This window comes from Diabrotica virgifera, chromosome 1, assembly GCF_917563875.1.
Source record: "Diabrotica virgifera virgifera chromosome 1, PGI_DIABVI_V3a".
Taxonomy (NCBI): domain Eukaryota; kingdom Metazoa; phylum Arthropoda; class Insecta; order Coleoptera; family Chrysomelidae; genus Diabrotica; species Diabrotica virgifera.
The window spans coordinates 95920921-95942087 of NC_065443.1; the positions used below are offsets into that span (position 1 = coordinate 95920921).

At 33.7% G+C, this 21167-nt stretch overlaps 1 protein-coding gene across 1 annotated transcript in view; it reads right to left on the bottom strand.

Moving 5' to 3' along the window:
• Window positions 1-8275: 8275 nt before the first annotated feature.
• Window positions 8276-21167, bottom strand: part of LOC126879514 (protein LTV1 homolog) — a 64282-nt gene continuing 51390 nt past the window's right edge. Inside the window, exon 5 of the mRNA XM_050642587.1 lies at window positions 8276-8631. Within this exon, the coding sequence (XP_050498544.1) occupies window positions 8284-8631 (348 nt within the window). The 3' untranslated portion in view covers window positions 8276-8283. The remainder of the gene's footprint in view (window positions 8632-21167) is intronic.

Genomic DNA, 21167 nt, shown 5'->3' on the forward strand with positions numbered 1-21167 from the left:
ACACTAAATTTTCTTTTTTTTTTTTTTCACCTCTGTAATTTATTAAAATAAATAAAGTTTTCAGGGACTTTCGGCCCTCAGTAATAATGTAATCTTTCATTCTGCGTTTAAATTTTTCAAAATTACTTATTAGTTTTCTCAGGATTCGAAAAAAAAATGCAATTAAATATCATTGGACCAAGATTTTACGCCTACCCCCTTAAACGTCCATTTAATTAAAATAAATCGTGAATACATAACATAAACACATAAAAAAATTAAAAACGAACTTTTCGGGCTTTCGTTCTGGAAAACTTTTTGGCAATGTCTTTTATCTTGAAAACTTTTATCCAATGACGCACACACTTCATGTTCTATTGATATCATTGATAAAGCAGAAGTCTATCTTGCTTCATTGAGGATCGCAAATAGTTTTTAGTTTGCCATATAAGGTTCCTCATGTGGAGACAAATTCACCTATATTTAGCAACTCTTGTGATGGGGAGCAGTGGCGGCTCGTGGCCTTGGAGACAGGGTCGGCAAGGTTTTTTTTGTCTTCTCATATAGGTATACCATCAAACTAAAAGGCTTAAATCATCATAGGAGATTTTGTTGTTTTTTGTTTTTTTTATTTGATGTACTTGACATTCTCTCTTGTTTCATGGTGTTTCGACAATACGTGTTGATTCTTTTGAGACCAGATAAATCCCATTTATTTGAGGCATAAATTGGTGGTAATAAGAAAATTGATGAACTGCAGTACTTACTACATAGAATTATACATACATATTTTGTAACTTATCCCACTTTCTGAAAATATTTGGATCGGCATAATTTTTAAGTACCTAACTTATAATAATAAATATCTTGGAAATTCTTTGGCAAAGGGACTTTTAAATTTTGAATCGTAAAAGAGGTCAAAAATTTGCAAAAATCTTCAAAATTCGAAAAACGAGTATCTATTTGCATATAATAGTAGGTATCCAAAATTTCAAGATATACCTACTCGTTTTTCGAGATATGTATCATGTCGGTGTCTTTTTTGGGATGGTTCGGAAATATCAAGCGAATCCAAAACGTCACTGCGTATATATTGGAAACTACTATCATTACGGAAATCTCTGAGATTTTGCACCAGTTTTCAGCTTTCGTATTCTATTTTTGGAATTAATAATGTCAGTTGACTGATTTTGAACAAGAATGAATATCTTGGGCCAACTCTGTCTTAAAAATATTTAAAAGAATATTAAAAGAGTAATCATTTAATAAAGTTCTCAAACCGATTGCTTCACGGATCGAGGTATCGCCGCTTTCAAAATCGTCGCCTTCGATAATAACATCAAAAACTTTCAAAAGCTGTTCACGAAAATCTGCTACAGATACTAAAACTACTAGAGATAATCTGCTTAGATAAAACTAACCGAGATTTAAAATTTCATCGCGTCTGACAAACTGTTCGCTGTTTTTTCGAAACAAATTTGTTCTAAAGCAGTACTCCGTGAGCTAAACTGGCAAGAAAAGACGATATTCTTTATTTTTTTACACGTAACATGCAAAACTAAATTCATTATATGCGCATCATAGTATAGTGAGTAAATAAAGCTTGTGATGCAATAGTTTTAACTTTTGCCTGGAGACCATTCAATTCACCACACATCACAGCAACGCCGCGCCGTCATAAGATTGCCCCAGTTTGCCGTACCAATTTATTTTTGATATCAAAAAATTTTTTCTACAACCGTGTTAAAAATGCAATTTTTAGCACTCCATACGAGCGTTAAAAATGCTACTTTAAGGCACTAGTGCTTTAAAATATTTTTAAGGCACTGCAGTTTGTATTGACCGTATACACAATTTTGATGTAATGTCAAAAAAATATAAAAATGGAATATCAGTCACGTTCAAGTAAAAGTTTTTGTAGATATTGTCCTGTAATTATGTTTGTAGAAAAAATATTATATGATATGCGTGTTAAAAAGTACATTTTTAAAGCACTCATGTGAATTGCAGAACTCGCTATCGCTCATTCTGCAAACTTTCACATGCGTGCCTTAAATGTGTACTTTTAACACTTATATCATAAATAACTATTAATCTGTTCTTTAAAACACCAAAAATATATTCTGCCTTATTGCTTTTACTTACGTCTCTAAAACCTAAAAACCTCTCATAAATATTACCACGTAACGCGTATCGAACAACAATAATTGATAATTGTGAATGACATGATAATCAGAAGTTTCATCTACTTCCAGCGAAAAGCAAATGGTTTTCTAAATCTCAGATTCAATAACGTTATTCAAAATGTAACTATTTGATTATATGTATTAGTTTATTCTGTATTACGAATACACTTCGAATCAGAAAGTAAATATTTCTAAAAAATTTTTATTAATTCTCTATAATTACTTTGATTTTTAACAAATGCTTCGATCCATCATGTCCACTAAATGATCATTCCTGACAACTTAATAAAATTACAATATCAAACGACGTAAAACGGCGTGATTATTTTTGACAATTTCTGCCGATGCGATGCTCCAAATGAAACACCGACCGGCAGATTTAAAAGTGCCGTACCTGGCCGCTTTGCCCACGGAGAGAATGTATGTATGTTCGCTTTCGCTTGCTCATCGACTTGTTATTTCCTTGAGTTTTACGTGTAAATCGTCAAGCTACGGAGAGTTGGGTACGGCTAGCCGAAAAGTCAGATGAATGGTTCGGATCATTCATTTTTTGAGAAGTCTGTTATGCGCAGGGATCACTTAACGCTCGGATTGATCAAATCCTTTTAAAAACCATGAATAAAATTTAGTCTTTATTATCTGACAGATTTTTTTTACTTCACAGATACAAATATTAAAAAAATTTATATCTATAAATGAGTGGGTCGGCACTGCCGACCCTGACCGGCCGCCACTGATGGGGAGTCATGCAGTGCCTCATCTTTATAAATTTTATCCATCGTTTGAAATTTTAAGCAACTATGTTAATGTAACCCATTTTTATACCATTTTAAGGGTTCATACCCTGGTATCTTTTTGTGACTCAGCTTGTAATCAACCAGTTCTAAACACCGATGATGATATTTAAAATATCAAAAACATTCTGTGATGTAGCCCTTAAAGGAAATTTTAATACATTTTAGAGCTTTTATAAAGGATTTTTCAATTAAAAATTTTTTGGTATTATTAATAAACAATTAAACGTTGTTGGGATATATGTACCTATGTTAAGACAAAAGAACAGCATAAACAAATAATATTAGGTTAATGAGCAAATCCATACCCTTTAGCGTTAGGATGGTTCTGTGTGATGTTTCTCATCAGGTGTCTAGTTCTTTTTTCCTTTTGCTGCCTCGTTTTTGGACGGACGTCCAGATTGAATCCTACGAGATCCGCAAGACAATTCTTCAAGATGTTTTTTTTCTGCTGACAGCAGATGGTTGAACTTTAATTTTTCTGCCTTTGAATAGGGGCTCATTATTGACTGGCATGCAAAAATTAAAAAATCTGACAGATTTTCGATTTGCTTTAGATTATTGTTAAACAGGCGTAGCATTTTCTTCATGTGTGCCTTGTGTGGAAGTAATTATGTTCCTCGTGTTTTCTGTTTTCCTCGAAATTATTCATTTCTTCTTTACAACTTTATCTTGCTTATTGAATAATTTTGTTTATTGACTAATTTTTTATACTCATTTATGCAAACTGTATATCTCCCAATATCATTTGGCAAACCAGCAAGTAGCCGCATTTAAAATCAGTGTCAAAAGCTGTTAGCATCTGTGCATGTGTGTAACCACTACAAAAGCTCACTGGTTTTAACACTTTGGTGTCCAAATCTGTTAGTACCTATTTGCAAATATACTATTTTTCCAAAACCTCACAGATTTCAACACCCTGGTGCCAACCAGTGGCGGTTTCTCCATAAGTGCACATGTGCACGTGAACCCCCAAAATTATTTTCACAACCAACATTCATATAGGTATGTAAAATTTATCATTCTATAAATAACATTTTAATCTAACTATACATTAATTGAAATTCGAAATAACAGATCCAATGAGTTTATAAGTATCTAATAGGCAACATTTAATTATTTTTATTCTATTTCAAAGGAGAAACTTCACGGATGCGAGGCCTTAGACAGAACACCTCGTTCACCGCTCTTTACGGTGGTTCCACCGTATATACAACTCACCACCCGCCCGCTACCCGCTACAGCCCACAAGTTTAGATGGTCACAAGAGCACAAGTTGGATGTGATCTTTGGTGTTTTTAACGTGCACGGCACACGTACGTTTAAATTTTGCTTTCGTGAAGTTCGAATTTCGGCACAATATTAAGAATGGAAAGATTTGTGGATGTAAATGTTAGCGTGGAATATTTAAAATCAATTAAATTTTCTTCATTAGATTTAGAAGAAAAATTAAAAATGTCGAAACCAAATTTGTTAATTAAGAATGTACCAAAGTGTAAAGGTCGGGATTATAAATGATTATTTAAAATGGAGATTTGTGTAAAAACTTACTAATTGTGTAGGTGTGAAGCACATATTTGGAGAAGAGGAAGCGTAATGAATAAAATAGAAGATACGATTTTAACTATCCGGTGCAGTCCACTTAACTAAATTTTTGATTAAAAATAATTTACAAGACGATTTTTCTGAAATAATTTGAATTCTTCAATTACTTGTTACGATGCCAGTGACAACTGCAGAAACAGAACGATATCTCTCTACATTGAAACGCATCAAAAATCATTCTTTAGAATTGTATGGGCCAGGATCGATTAACTGCACTCACAATGTTTTCAATTAAAAAAAAAATGATTCAAGAAATTCCAAATTTTACTGAATTTGTTTGTGCATAAGTTATCTAAGAAAAGGGCGACTGACTTTCGTTACAAAACTTGCTTGTAACATTTAAACACTAAATTATAATTTTAAGTCAATAAAATACATTATTTATTGTAATTTTTAATAAGGTCCTTTGATTTTTACAATTTGACGACACTCAAAAAATTTTACCTACGGAAATAGAGTCTCAAGGTCTTTTTATATCTTAATATTATCTGTGCACCCCCAATATTTTACACCAGGCGCCGCCACTGGTGCCAACACACCCTATCATCTGTAAATTCTTCCCGGAACTGCTTTATGACTATACCTGCAAAAGGGCAGTTCATACAATAAATAATATTTTCTGACAAATTTGTTAAGATTACGATGAAAAAAATGAATAAATGAAACGCATTTTAGTATTATCAGGTAATAATAATAATAATTATTGTTTGAAACATTAGAGTTTACAGAATTATTTGTATCATTACTATTTAATTATTTGAAATTATTTTCGTTTAAAAAAAAGTATTATCATCAGTGGCTTGCTTTTGGCCGCCCCCATTGTTGGCCGCCTGTGTGCGATGCACACTTAGGGCCAATTTCTCATATCGAGTTCAACTCCAGTTTAACCTGAACTTCTAGTAAACGTCAGTTTAAAGTCAAAATCGTCTTTCTCAATTCACGTTCAACCGATGGCAGTTTAAACTTGAACGATGCTTGAACGGTGGAATTCGGCCGTTCAAAGATTTCAGAACTCAGTTCAGATGATTCCATGGACTACGCATGCGTTGTATTAACACGAAACGCTGTCATAATATAAATATATCCTATTTTATTATATTAAGCCTAACGATAAACGATAACATTATTTTTGTTTTTATAATATTTATTTATATTTATTAAAATGACTATTTGACTATAAATACTTAAATTTAACATTATTCAAAAACAGCATAAAAATGGTAGTTCAAAATGGCGACAGTTTTTTACCTTTTGCCATCTATTGGCATTTCTCGAAAGCTGTAGAACGAGCGCTGACATGAACGCGCAATGAGAAATGCATTTCAAACAAAACCACAGATCACGGGTGAACCTGGTTCAACTGAACCATAGATTAACGCAGGTATGAGAAATCGACCCTTAGCACACATGGTAGCGGCGGCCCTACCACTAAGCCTCAAATGTCTATTCCACAGCAGCCAAAGAGACGAAAAGTATCTAGAACAGTGATGTTGAGGAACTGGCCAGTTAGCACTCAGTTGGCCATTGAAATCCAATATGTGTGGTTTTATTTCTCCAAAAAAAATTCCAACCACGTGGGAAGAGTCCTGTGTTGCCCTGGGTAACATCCAGACATATCTGGAACATCATTTAACCATTATATAAATATGTAACGTAACATAACCGTTCACATTTAAAGGGTTTTTACCTAACACATTTTGGTGGCTCAGGCATGCTATTTTTTGGCTTTTAGAACACTGATGATGGATTTCTTAATCCGAAACCGTTTTGTCTTAATGTGACCCTTATTTAGGGTATTTTAAAATATACCTTTTACAACAAATCTAGTATTTTTAACATTTAAAAATGTTTGGTATACCAATGGCGGCCTCGTGAAACAGTTGTTAGTTCCTCATAACATATTCGAGTGATTACCACGCAGTGGCGGATCCAGAGGGGGGTACGGGGGGTCATGACACCCCCCGCCAAACGAAAATAAATAGCAATTCAATAATCATAAAAAAAAAGAAAAACCGAGAGCTGTCAAACAAAAAAAAATTGACCCATCCGAAAAATAATTGAAAACCCACTTATCGTAGGGGTGGTAAGACTAAGTGACCTTGCATCAGAGAAAAGTAATTAACACATTAACCGCCACGCTACAATTTTTTGTTTGTGCCGTCAGGCTCCACGTACATTAACTCACTGAGCGCCTGGGCCAAATTAAGGCGTGAGTTAAATATAACTCGCGTTAAAGAATTTATAGCAATCTAACATTGTTAAATATCCATTTAAAATTTACAAATTTTAAATAATTACGTGCAACTCATTAATAAACAATGGGTGCGTTCGGACGACCACAGCGGCTGGACAGCTGAGCCAGCAGTAGCTGTCAGACGTCACCGCTGGAAGCCAGCCGCTGAGAGATTTACTAAGCTTTCCCTATCACGGCTGGATGCAACCACTCAGCCGATTTCTGCTGGCAGCCAGCCGCTATGGTCGTCTGAACGCACCCAATGATTCATGTAAGCAACATTTCAAAAGAAAGCAGCCAATATTTGTAAGAACCGTGGCAACTCTGTAATTTAAGCTGCAAATGAATTCTAGATCCCTTCTCCGATTTGCGCACAGCTCCCGTCTATTCTCGTTCCGGTCGGAGTGTAATTTAAATAAAAAATAAAAGAATGTGTGTGTACTTTGTACGCACGTATGACGTTATACTTCTATTATATGATTTCAACGAAATTAATATACTTTAAACAGTTTATTTATATTTTATTTAAATATTAACCTAATTTTAATACTTACTACTTTTCAAAAAATTTTATACCATATATACCAACCAATACCAAAAATTAAAAAAATAAAAGAATAAAACACACACAAACACATTGAAAAATGCCACAAATGATTTCTGAACAATAATTGCCGGAAATTTTTTTAACTAAATACGTATTTTCTGAAAAAAAAAATTATATAATAAATATACTTACAATCATAAAATGTATAAAAAAAATAAAAGTTTATATTGGGGTTTGAACCTGCTTATGCTAGCGCAGTTAGTATTGAAATTCATTTAATCTTACACTTTTACCCACGGAGACACATGCATCATGTGGGAAAATCGACCAACTAAACGGTTTAAACTTCTAACAGTTCTGAATTTAACCAAATTATTTTGATTTTTGCAGACTTGAAATAATAAAATACAACAAAACATAGAGTAAGAAAACAATATATTAGGTGAATATTGATAGAAATTTTGATGGTAATCAAATTACGTAAATCAAAGCATTACATACTATTTTGGTAGGTTCATTTTAAATTTTCCAAATATGTAGGTACCTACTACTACCTACCTATGTAATTTTTTATTAGGATACTGAAACATTTACAATTATTACGTACCTGTCGCTTTTAAAAACTATTTAAAAAGTCACTACAATAATTATAAACTTGCTTTTTTCTCTGCCATCACAACAATAAAAACTAATATACAAAACATTTGTTTATCCTTAATATTCATATTGATCAATTATTGACAGATGATTTTAACACCCAATCAGATCCCGTATAACGTTTGAGCGACTAATACCATACTGTCGGTGTGCGCATGCGCCCAGGAAAATAAAAATTCACCCTCGTGCCTAAAGAAGTGTAACTTCAAAAATAAAAATGTACGTGAAGCCACTATACCTTACTGAAAGTATGCAGTTCAACAAAACATGAAAATTCTTTACTTATAAAATTTTATTTCCCTGTACATTATTTCTATTATTAATTGCTATCTTAACCTGCCGCTTTGTTTCTTCTTTGAACGCTTCACTATTTAATTTCTTTTCGCACCTTCTTTCTCTCCTATATTCTTTCAGTTTCTGCTTTCTTTCTTTTCTTTCTTCTGGTGTTTCGTTCTTGGAACGCACTGAATACAGGGACAGTTGCGAAACGGTGTGTTGATCCAATGGTGTTTTTGAGTCTAACCTGTCATTTTCTTCATTAAGTTTATTCAGAGCCTTAGACGTTAAGGTGCTTGTATTGAAAACGTTGCTGGGCACACCAGTCTTCTTGTTTATTTTAATTTTTCCTGTCTGTAAAATAAAGCTTATATTATAGAATTTACATAAACTCAAACATGGGTAAAGCAATTTCATAGATCTTAAAATTTTTTGTAACCTTATCTATTTTTGTATCAAATATCAGGCAGTATGCATCAAAAGTATTTTTCAGAGGAGTTAGTAGGCGAGTGCATATAGATTTTCGCTTCGGAAAAAATCAAACAAGATAGAATTTTTTGTAATTTCATTAAGAAATGTTTAATAAACAACATATCAAAAAGTTCTACTCGAGAAGTGAGTGCTTCATTTTTTATTAAACAAATGAACTACGAAATTAGATGTTTTTTTTAAATAACTCCGAAAATATAAATTTTAGAAAAAAACTGACTTGACCATTGAAAAATTCAGAAAATTTTACAAAAAAAACCTTATACAGTGATGAGCGCGCTAATAACCGGTAAAATAGCTCAAAAGATGGAAAACCTAATACATTGCGGAACAAAAAGAGATGATTGCTCAGAGGAGTATGACAACTGTCATTGTGACAGTAGAATTTTATAAAAAAAACTGTAACAACTAGCTGATGATTTTCTGTTGGAGTGAATGAAAAGGGAGTGGTAAACTCCAACAGAAGTAGTAAAAAGAAGAAGATCTACTTAATGTAGCCAAAGGACAAAAATGTGTGGCTTCTCCGTTGAAGAAGCTGGAGTAACTAAAATACAACTTTGTAGTAGTATTTGTATGGAAGGATGCCAAGACAAAGAATATCGAATTGATACAGGACTAGAGATGAGAAATCATTAATAGATAGATATAACTTGAATGGCTAGCTAAATATGTATGAGAAGGGCCACTTGACACTCAAGGAAGGATTCGGCCAATTTGCACGGCTATTTTTGGCCAGACAATAGATTAAAGGAAGTGACAATGATGGCTCGAAAAGAAGATATGAAGATAATGTTCAGAAAATAGATAGAGTAAATATAATAATATACTGAAAATAGAATGAATTTTTGGGCGCCAGAAGAAGGATAACTAGGTTAACGCTCTTCCAGGTATTCTACGCTGCTATAGAGTATGTTAAATTTGTAGTACAAGTATGTGAAAAGTTATTAAAGATTATTAAATTATAAAATATACTACTAAAAATAAAGGAGTAATAAGAAAAAAAAATCACAATGAATGTATATTTATTGAATGTAACTACTAGATCTTTTTAACAATCTCTGAGTTAGGACAAGTAACTAGTGTGTAACTCTAACATGACAGGAAAAAGTGATACTAGTGAAAGTCAATTACAAAATCATCATACAACTATGATCTAAGAATACTCTTTATAAGGTTAGAAAAACTGACTACGGGTACCTCTAATACAGGAAGTACAACTTACAACTAGGTTAGTAGAACCCTCACCAAATAATAATTGTACGTTTATAATACGTACACCTTAATTAAATACTACCTGATACTATATATAACATATAAATACCTCACTGTGAGTGGGACAGGCACAAGCCTTATTGAATAAATAAACCTACGAGTGGATACACAGATCCTTTTCCTAACTCGTGGTTTATAATAGTAATAATAACAAGTGAAACCAAAAACTAATCTGAGGGATTAGAATCCAGAAGTTCATATGAATTTAATAAATTAAAGTTAAAGTTAAATAAAGTTAATAAGTTAAAGTTAAGTAAAGTTAATAAGTTCAAGTTAAATAAAGTTAATAATTACAATTTTGACTAATATGTGAAGTTAATTTTTAAAAATTTAATTAAACATATACTAAAATAATGGAATGAGTTTAAATAATTATACAAAAGTGGAACACAGCCTAAAAATAATCAAGATAAGAGTACCGACTACTATTATCAGGGAAAATATCTGAGCTCAGAAATTTATACCTTTATAGATTGCAGAGTGTTGGGGAACGCTATCAATTAAATATTATGTTGTAAAGAAAAAAAAACCTATAAAAAATATAAAGCAGGAAAAATGTGTGTGCAATTGAACTATAAAAAAAAATGTACTAAATATCACAAAACCAGTCTGTCTTTAATAAGAGCACAGTAAATGTTCCCAAACAAACCACTCTTTCCTAATCTTGAAGTTGATGTAATGAGCACCCAAGGGTGCTAACTCTCGCTAGCAGCTGTCCTGCTGGAGGTACAGGAGAGGAAGACTGGTAGAAAGCAGCTGAAGGTACTCAAAACTGTTGGAAAGCAGCTGGAGGTACTCAAAAAAAAGAAAATGTGGAAATAATCCAGGCTGGTCGCCTATTGATTGTTTCTCTCTGTGTGGTCTGGCCTTGGTGTTGTTGTAGGGTGGCTTTAAGATTTCATGGTAGGTGCTAAAAAAAACACAGTGTGGTGTTACTACCAATCTACCAATGTCAAAAAAAAAGAAGCAAGAGATACGAGGAGGTGTTTTTATTCCTATGGGAATAAGAAGAAATAGGTCATTAAGTCCAAAAACTTGAATGACTAGACAGCTTGACCTTTTATCAGGTTGCTATCAGATGACCTTGGTCAAATAACACAAGTAATTTCCAATTGAAATACAAAATATAATTACTGTGAAAGAATATTTTATTATAATATATACACCGGTATATAGATATATTATACAAGGATGAAATATAGTAAGACTAAGCGATGGATACTTATTTGATCATCGTTCAAAAGATAGGAGTTCTGTAGACTTGAAAGGAATATAAAAAATGGAGTTTAAATTAGCTCTATTTTCCAACTGGAAGCACAAATTAACAACGAATATTGAATTATCTCTAGATGAGTTTGATCCATGAAAATAAAACATAAAAACCATGAAAATAGACTATGTGAAACTTAGTTAGCAAATGTCAAGGACTTCCAAAATGGCTGAATAAAATACTTAATAAAATGTGTATTTACCGGGGTAGAACTCATTGGATATAGTATGCTCTAAAATTCTTCAAATCCACTGCTGCTGGATAACTTCACTATACTTTTATTGTAATATTTAATCAATTTGGAACTGAGAATTAGAGGTGAATAATTGAGTCTAATGACCCCGCACACTACGATTCAGACCGAACACTCGAGAAACAATGGCAATCCAAGGCTCACGTTCACAGCTGAATCCTTCGTACCCCTCTACTAAGCATTGGCTGTCAAAGTGGGGAAACCAATGTTGCCACGTTTTAAATGTGACGTCATCAAGCATTTAAAAATTCTGAGATGGGTTTAAGTTCTATTTGAATAAACATTGAAAGAAAATAATTCTGAAAATAATTAAATAATATTTTGGATAGTTAAATAATATCTTCCCATCAATAATCGATTCTATAAGGGGCGGAACGTCACATTCCCTTTCAACCACCAGAAAAAAAAATTTTATTTAAAAAAAATTTTTTTTTTTTTTTTTTTCAAAATATTAAACTAGAGTAGTAGTGCTTAGTGTATCATTCCCCGTTGATTCGCAAGATTACAAATAATCACCACTAATAATCAAGGGAAAGTAGGATGGTCACTGCAGCAAATAACGGAAATTGCAAAATATGACCCGAAGTCCTAGTAAAAGTGCTAAAGATGAGACATAATTTATAATGACAAATAAGTGTCGAATTGGCAGTAAATCCAAAGTTGAACTATCCATGGACATCAGATTTATAAGGAGTATATCCAAGGACGAACAACCAGGCAAAGGTGAGAGCCAATTCATACCATAACGCAAGTACATATACTAAAGTCACCAATGAAATCAATAACTATAATAAGTGAAGAATCAAACACTCAATCCTAAATTGGACTAGCAATGGACACCAGATTCGTAATAGCATATCCAGAGAAGAACAACTAGGAATATTTATAGAATAATTTTCACCAATACCAACTAATATAAATAGTGAACATACCAAAGGAATGCAAACACATTAACCAAAATAAATGTGGAATCAGACACTCAATCCAAAGTCAGACTATCAATGGACAACAGATTCACAAAAGCATATCCAATGAAGAACGACCAGGAAGATTTATGGACCAATTCACATCCATACTAAATCATATAAATAAATTAGGTCTACGTACACCCACATCCGGTAATACGAACCTATACAACCAAATAAACAAAATAAGTGAAGAATCGGACACTTAATCCAAAATCGGACGAGCAATGGACACCAGATTTATAGGAGCATATCCAAAGAAGAACGATCAGGAAGATTTATGGACCAATTCTCACTAATACTAAATAACTAACTAAATTAGCTCTAGATCTACCCTCATCCGGTAATATGAGCCTATCGAAACTAAATAGTAAAAATAAAGGATGAACTTATAAGTTCTATGACTCCATGGTAAATACAAAATATGACGGGAACGAGCTCCCAATCTTTCATAAGACTGTATATTCATGTGAACATACATAGGATTATCCAGGAGATATTCCTGAATCTAAGCAACAATTAATGCCTAAGGAAAGAAGAGGGAATCTACTAAAAAGAAAATCAATAATTTGTCCCAGTGGGTTAATCACTAACATTACGACTCTACGTCTATGGAAAGTCAAGCATCTATATACTATGGACTAAGAGACATAAAATAAGCAAACTAGACTTCCCTATTATCGTGTGAAAATGTGCCTGGAATATTTGGAACAATTGCACAAGAATGGTTAGGAAGTGTTGTACACCATTTCCCAACCAGAAATATTATCATGGATAAACATCTGCCTACTCTGACAAGAAAGACATGGATTACGAAATCGGATAGCAGTGATCAGTTGCTGAACTTCGAACCCACGTATTCACCAACTTTGAGCATTAACAGACTAGTTCATAAGAAGAAATATGAAGGACTCAAGAATTCATTTATAAATCAAAATTCCAAATTCATTCCAGAATCATCCTGTGGAGGAAGTAAGAATCCGAATTAATATAAAGTATTTAAGGTACCTGTGACAAATATCAATAAAGTAACCCAATAACAAATTAACAACCACAACTTCTTTCCAATATGGCAAATCCAATGACATGATATAAAAACAATAAAAAAAAATAATAGGTATGTAATCAAATATCCAAGATATAACACATAATCTAAGATATGGTAGTGTAACATAGCTCCATCTATATTAAGCAAGAATACTTGTATGAGCCCACACATCCAAATATCTTAATATATAATAATCAACAGCCCTTTTATTCTGAGAGGTTGAGTACAAAACTAAGAGTACAAGTGGAGGTTATTAACTTGGTAATACTACTGGCTGGATTAGTATTTGAGAATATTTGTCGATAATGACTCAAATGCAATCTATAATACAAAAAAAATAATAATAAACTCATACAAGCGGTATTACACAAGAATTCGGTACCTAATAACTAATACGTGAGAAATCATCAAGCCATGCCGAAGGATAAAAATTGCTATGGTCAGGCATTATCTGGTGATTAACAATTTAAACTAAAATACTATACCATAATAAAACTAATTAAAGGCAAACACAGGAAGATATTAGCTTAAACAACCCTGTTAAGCTAATCTTCTTCCGATGAAGTTGAAGAATCCACATCGTCCATGGTGTTGTCAGGCAGTAAATCCTTTACATGAAATTGACCAATTCGCTTATTAGTCGAATTGTCCTTTAATTCATAAATCAAAGGAGATATTACCCTTGAGACAGTACATGGGACATATTTCTGGCAAAACTTTGCAGAAATGGCATCACCCTTATTGGATTTGACAAAATTGCGCTTTAAGACTCGATCACCAACAAAGAATCGCAGATCTCGTTTCCTCAAATTATAGTGCTGCTGGTTCCTTAGGTAAGAAGTTTTTAACTTCTTCCTAATGTCTGCGAAAATATGAGGTAACGTCTGGAGATCATCTAAGCGATGAAGTTTCTCAGATATTTGAGGAAGATTTTCGGAATTGTCTGAAATTACACCAAAATAATCACCTGATAAAGCCACATTCCTACCAAAATTCAAATATGCTGGAGAGCACTGGGTAACTTCATGGACAGAAGTCCTTATGGCTTGAGCTATGGAATGAATATATTGATCCCAAGCTCTGTGATCAGGGTAAGTATAGGACCTTAGAGCTGTGACAATACTGCGATTTACTCTCTCAGTATGATTTGCTTGTGGATGGTAGGCAGCATTATAAAAGGTCTTTTGAACCTTATATTTAGCTAGAAGATCTTTAAAGGCCTTCGATACAAACTGAGGACCGTTGTCACATGACACAATTTGAGGAACACCATACACCAAAAAGACTTGTTCCTCCAAATATTTTAAAATTGCTGGAGTTGTGGCCTGGCGAAGGGGACAAACTAAAGGAAATTTAGTGAAATAATCCACAACTACCAGGCAATAGGTATTACCCTTGTAACTCCGAGGATAAGGTCCAATGAGATCCATTGAGATCATCTGGCAAGGAAAATTTATGTTCCTGAAGGAACCCATAAGTCCAGCCTGTGGTAGGTTACTTGGTTTACAAGTAGCACAAACCATGCATTTAGAAATGTACCTTTTTATAGACTTCCGCATACCAGGCCAATAATATAATTCGGCAATACGGTGATAAGTCTTATAAAAACCAAAATGACCCGCCGTAACTTCATCATGAAACATATGCAGAATATTTTCCCTATTTGGCGTAGGTACAACTATTTTCCACTCCGACATATTGGATAAGGACTCTATCGGACTTAAGATGTGTTTGTACAGAATATTATTCTCTACCTTAAAATCAGGATATTTTTGTGGGTCTTGAGTGACCCTATCAATCATATTCTGATACCACATATCAGGACTTAAAGAGGACAGATCTAGGACATTAATATCATGGACACGTGAAAGAGCATCTGCGACCACTACCCCGTTTGCCTTTCTATGGACAATCTTATATGAATAGGCAGCCAGTTTGCATATCCATCGAGAAAGCCTCTGTGAAGGGTTTTTCATACTATGAAGCCATACTAAGGAACTATGATCAGTAATTATAGTGAAATTACGACCTTCCAGATAATAACGAAAAGCTTCTAACCCATGGATGATAGCTAAGAGTTCTTTCTCCGTAGTTGAATAGTTTTTCTGGGCCTTGTTCAACTTCTTACTAGTGTACGCTATGGGGTGTTCGGAGCCATCTTTCAACTGAAATAATACGCCTCCAGAAGCTGTATTAGAGCAATCTGTCATTAGATAAAAATGCTCATCAAAATTAGGTGACATTATAACCGGAGCGCTCGTTAAAGCATCTTTAACGCGCCTAAAAGCTTCGTCAGCCTCAGGAGTCCAAGTAATGGTCTGTCCCTTTTTCCTGTTCTTCAAAAGATCAGTAAGAGGTGACAACAAAGTAGAGTAGGACGGTACAAATCGCCGATAATAGCCACACATTCCCAATATCCTACGGACTTGGGTGGTGGTCTTTGGTATAGGAAAATTTTTGATAGCAACTATTTTCTCAGGATCAGTCCTCAGCCCCTGGTGATCCACAACATAACCCAAGAACTTAAGACTAGGGCGACAAAACTGACATTTATCCAGATTGACCGTTAGATTAGCTTCCTTAAGACGTAAAAATAACTTATCTAAAATTTCCATATGAAGGGAAAAATCAGGAGTGACAACCAAAATATCGTCTAAATAATAGAAAACATAGGGCTCTAACGGTGGACCAATGACTAAATCCATCAGACGACACATTGTCTGAGGAGCAGAAACAAGACCGAAAGGCATGGTGACAAACTGGAATAATCCTTTACCACTGACAGCAAAAGCAGTATACTTCTTGCTCTCTTCACTCAGTGGGATCTGTAGGAAGGCCTTAGACAAATCAATAGAAGAGATGTATTTGGCATTCTGAAGTTTGCTCAAAATCACATCTATTCTGGGGATAGGGTAAGCATCCCTGTTAGTTGTGATACTGTTTAGTTTTCGACCGTCAAAGCAGATCCTGAAGGATCCATCCTTCTTCTTCGTTAACCAGAGCGGAGAACAGTAGGACGATGTTGAAGGTTCTATGATATTTAAAGCAAGCATCGAATCTACTTCCTTTTCTAAATCTGCCTGCCAGGCTTGAGGTATGGGGTACTGATATAATCTGAAAGGAGTGGGATTTCCCACTTCGATAGTGTGAGAGATTAACGACGTACGACCTAGTTTGTCTTTTGAAGAAAGAGTAGTAAATTTAGAGATCATACTCTCTAATTGCCTTTGTTCAGAGCTTGATAAACTAGCAAAATCGTGAATAGCACTAAGGGTAGATAAATTAAATTCAGATATGGAAAAAGAAAAATCAGAACAACTTAAGGTACTATTGAAAGCATTGAAAAAGTCCATACCTAAAATTATAGAATTCTGCACGGAAGGAATAACATAAAATGTAATTTCCCTACATAAATCTGCCACTGTGATTTTAATTTGGAGTTTGCCCGTAATGGACTGAACTGTACCATCTGCAGTAGATACTTGCAAAGATGAAATGGGCATAATGGGAATACTAGAATTTTTCAATAAATTTAACGAATGTGCCCCTATCAATGAAATATTAGAGCCACTATCTAACAAAGCTAAACACGATTGTCCTAAAATTTGAATAGGAAGATATGGCCTATTATCATTTTGTTTCCTAACTAATAACGAATTAATATCTAGATCTAAAGTATTTGGTTGTCTACAACCGTTATATGGAACTAACCCAGACGTATCATCATCATTAACAAAACTAGAATCTAATATAGATAATGGAACCACATTACTATCACAATTATTATTGTTACGTTGAACACTACCAATCAAAGAAGCGTTTGTAAATGACCATCTGTGATCATTTGAATCAAGCGAATCTAACGTATTATCTATAGAAATAAATTTCTGGTTTAATTTTGTTTTGTGGTGTGTGCTGCTTTCTTGAACGACACCCCTTTCCCTTTTCGTGAAGATGGGTTTGGGTTGCTGGATGTGCTTGGTCCAGCAGTTTCGTTTGACGATGGGGTTTGATTCCCTGATTGGATGTTGGACGGAGAAACGTTCAGGGGACGGACCTCCGACGTGTCGTTTCCCGAACACTTAGAACAGTTTCTTTTAAGGGTGTTCTCTCGGCCACAACCATGGCAGAAAATACGATTTTGAGGAATCCCACAATTGTAAAATGGGTGACCAGGCTGATCACAATTCCAGCAGACAAGAGAACTAACAACCGAAACATTATGTTCATGACCCTTATTTAGCCAAGAACGTTGCCTAAAGGAAGTTGGCTGAGAAGAAGAGTTAGAAGAGGATCGAGATGTGGATGGAGGTTGAGAAGACCAGGATAACGTTTCCTCCAAACGTTTGCATTTTATAGTAAGGTCATCAATGTTCTGAATGTCCATAAGAGCTAATTGTTGATGATAAAAGGGCAATAGACATTTAAGGATGATTTTAATTTTAGCTAAATCTGACAAAGGAGTGTCTAAACGACTACACATACCTAATATAGTATTAATAAACATAGTAACAGATTCCCCAGGTTTCTGCTTATGATTCTTAATTTGATCTAATAAATCATCCTGGAATGAATACGGAAGAAAATCTGACTTCAACTTTTTAATCAGATCAGACCAACAAGAAAAATTACCCCTGTTATTCATAAACCATGTAAAAGCGGTCCCGGTGAACAACTCAGCAGAAGCAGCAAACAAATCCTCTTCAGAAACACCTCTAGATATTCGAAGACATTCAACCCTTTCTAAAAATGACATCACATCAGTGTGCTGTTTTTCCCTGAAAATGAAATACCCCATTTGTGTACTTGAACAGGTTTGGAGTACGTAAAGCTAGGTACATTGACTGAAGCATTAGGAGTAGAGGTAGCAATGGGGTTAACTCTAGAATCAAGTTCACCCTCTAGTGTTAATATTTTAAGAGAAACAGACCTCTTGAACGGTTCCTGTTCTTCAGAAGGACAGTGTAGCAAGTGTACACGGGCAGAAATATGGCCTAGACGAGATGTTAATCGCGCATACTCTGTATCCTTTACAGTTCCCCTAAACTTTTCGATTTTTTTAGACAAGCTGTCCAATGTTTCAGTGATTCCTTTTTGTTGTTCCTCAAAAGGAAGGGATACAGCTGAAATTTGGAGAAAACTTCTATTGCCAGCTTCTTGTTTCAAAGCACCTCTCAAAAGATTGCGTTTTTTATCGACAGTTGTCGACTCCTCTGGCATTATGTCCCGAATCTTTAATTCATAATCCAATTCATCCACCAGAAGATGTTCAGCTTTAAAAGCACACATGATGAGAGCAAAGTTATTGACAAATAGTCCAAAGAACAGAAATATGAAAAATATGAAAGTTTGCACGCAAAATATATATAATATAAACCGAGAAAATATCAGCAACACACCAACAAAATCAAAATAGCCAGCAAAAAAAAAATATATATATAATGCAGTATATAATCTAATAAATAAGATCAAATAAATATATAAGATCAAATAAATGGATAAATAATCCAATAAATATTGTATACTCAAGTAAACCTACTACCTAAATACTGGAAGTAAATTTTTTTATTTATATGTAACTTACCACCACTCTAGAAAAAATATATATCTATAATAATAATAATAATAATCAACACTTAGTTGTACCTCCAACTATACCACTATTGACTGAAGAAATAAAATTGTTATATGAATTATATTATTAATAGCAATATTAAATATAAGTTCCCAATAAAAATTCAAAATCTAACCCAGAATGTAAGCTGCACAAACATATACTATAATGAGGTCCCAAAATATAAACAAAAATCAAAACAGCGTTTAAGAATACCTGATATGTATCAGAAATTAAAAATAAAATAAATAAGTAACAATATGTGTATAGGATACCAAACGGAAATAACAAAGAGATTTCAGATAAAAGAGAAGAATTGACCTAAATGAATACTGTCTCAGACCAAAAATAAAGCCACCACGTTGGAAAGCCGATGTAACAACTAGCTGATGATTTTCTGTTGGAGTGAATGAAAAGGGAGTGGTAAACTCCAACAGAAGTAGTAAAAAGAAGAAGATCTACTTAATGTAGCCAAAGGACAAAAATGTGTGGCTTCTCCGTTGAAGAAGCTGGAGTAACTAAAATACAACTTTGTAGTAGTATTTGTATGGAAGGATGCCAAGACAAAGAATATCGAATTGATACAGGACTAGAGATGAGAAATCATTAATAGATAGATATAACTTGAATGGCTAGCTAAATATGTATGAGAAGGGCCACTTGACACTCAAGGAAGGATTCGGCCAATTTGCACGGCTATTTTTGGCCAGACAATAGATTAAAGGAAGTGACAATGATGGCTCGAAAAGAAGATATGAAGATAATGTTCAGAAAATAGATAGAGTAAATATAATAATATACTGAAAATAGAATGAATTTTTGGGCGCCAGAAGAAGGATAACTAGGTTAACGCTCTTCCAGGTATTCTACGCTGCTATAGAGTATGTTAAATTTGTAGTACAAGTATGTGAAAAGTTATTAAAGATTATTAAATTATAAAATATACTACTAAAAATAAAGGAGTAATAAGAAAAAAAAATCACAATGAATGTATATTTATTGAATGTAACTACTAGATCTTTTTAACAATCTCTGAGTTAGGACAAGTAACTAGTGTGTAACTCTAACATGACAGGAAAAAGTGATACTAGTGAAAGTCAATTACAAAATCATCATACAACTATGATCTAAGAATACTCTTTATAAGGTTAGAAAAACTGACTACGGGTACCTCTAATACAGGAAGTACAACTTACAACTAGGTTAGTAGAACCCTCACCAAATAATAATTGTACGTTTATAATACGTACACCTTAATTAAATACTACCTGATACTATATATAACATATAAATACCTCACTGTGAGTGGGACAGGCACAAGCCTTATTGAATAAATAAACCTACGAGTGGATACACAGATCCTTTTCCTAACTCGTGGTTTATAATAGTAATAATAACAAGTGAAACCAAAAACTAATCTGAGGGATTAGAATCCAGAAGTTCATATGAATTTAATAAATTAAAGTTAAAGTTAAATAAAGTTAATAAGTTAAAGTTAAGTAAAGTTAATAAGTTCAAGTTAAATAAAGTTAATAATTACAATTTTGACTAATATGTGAAGTTAATTTTTAAAAATTTAATTAAACATATACTAAAATAATGGAATGAGTTTAAATAATTATACAAAAGTGGAACACAGCCTAAAAATAATCAAGATAAGAGTACCGACTACTATTATCAGGGAAAATATCTGAGCTCAGAAATTTATACCTTTATAGATTGCAGAGTGTTGGGGAACGCTATCAATTAAATATTATGTTGTAAAGAAAAAAAAACCTATAAAAAATATAAAGCAGGAAAAATGTGTGTGCAATTGAACTATAAAAAAAAATGTACTAAATATCACAAAACCAGTCTGTCTTTAATAAGAGCACAGTAAATGTTCCCAAACAAACCACTCTTTCCTAATCTTGAAGTTGATGTAATGAGCACCCAAGGGTGCTAACTCTCGCTAGCAGCTGTCCTGCTGGAGGTACAGG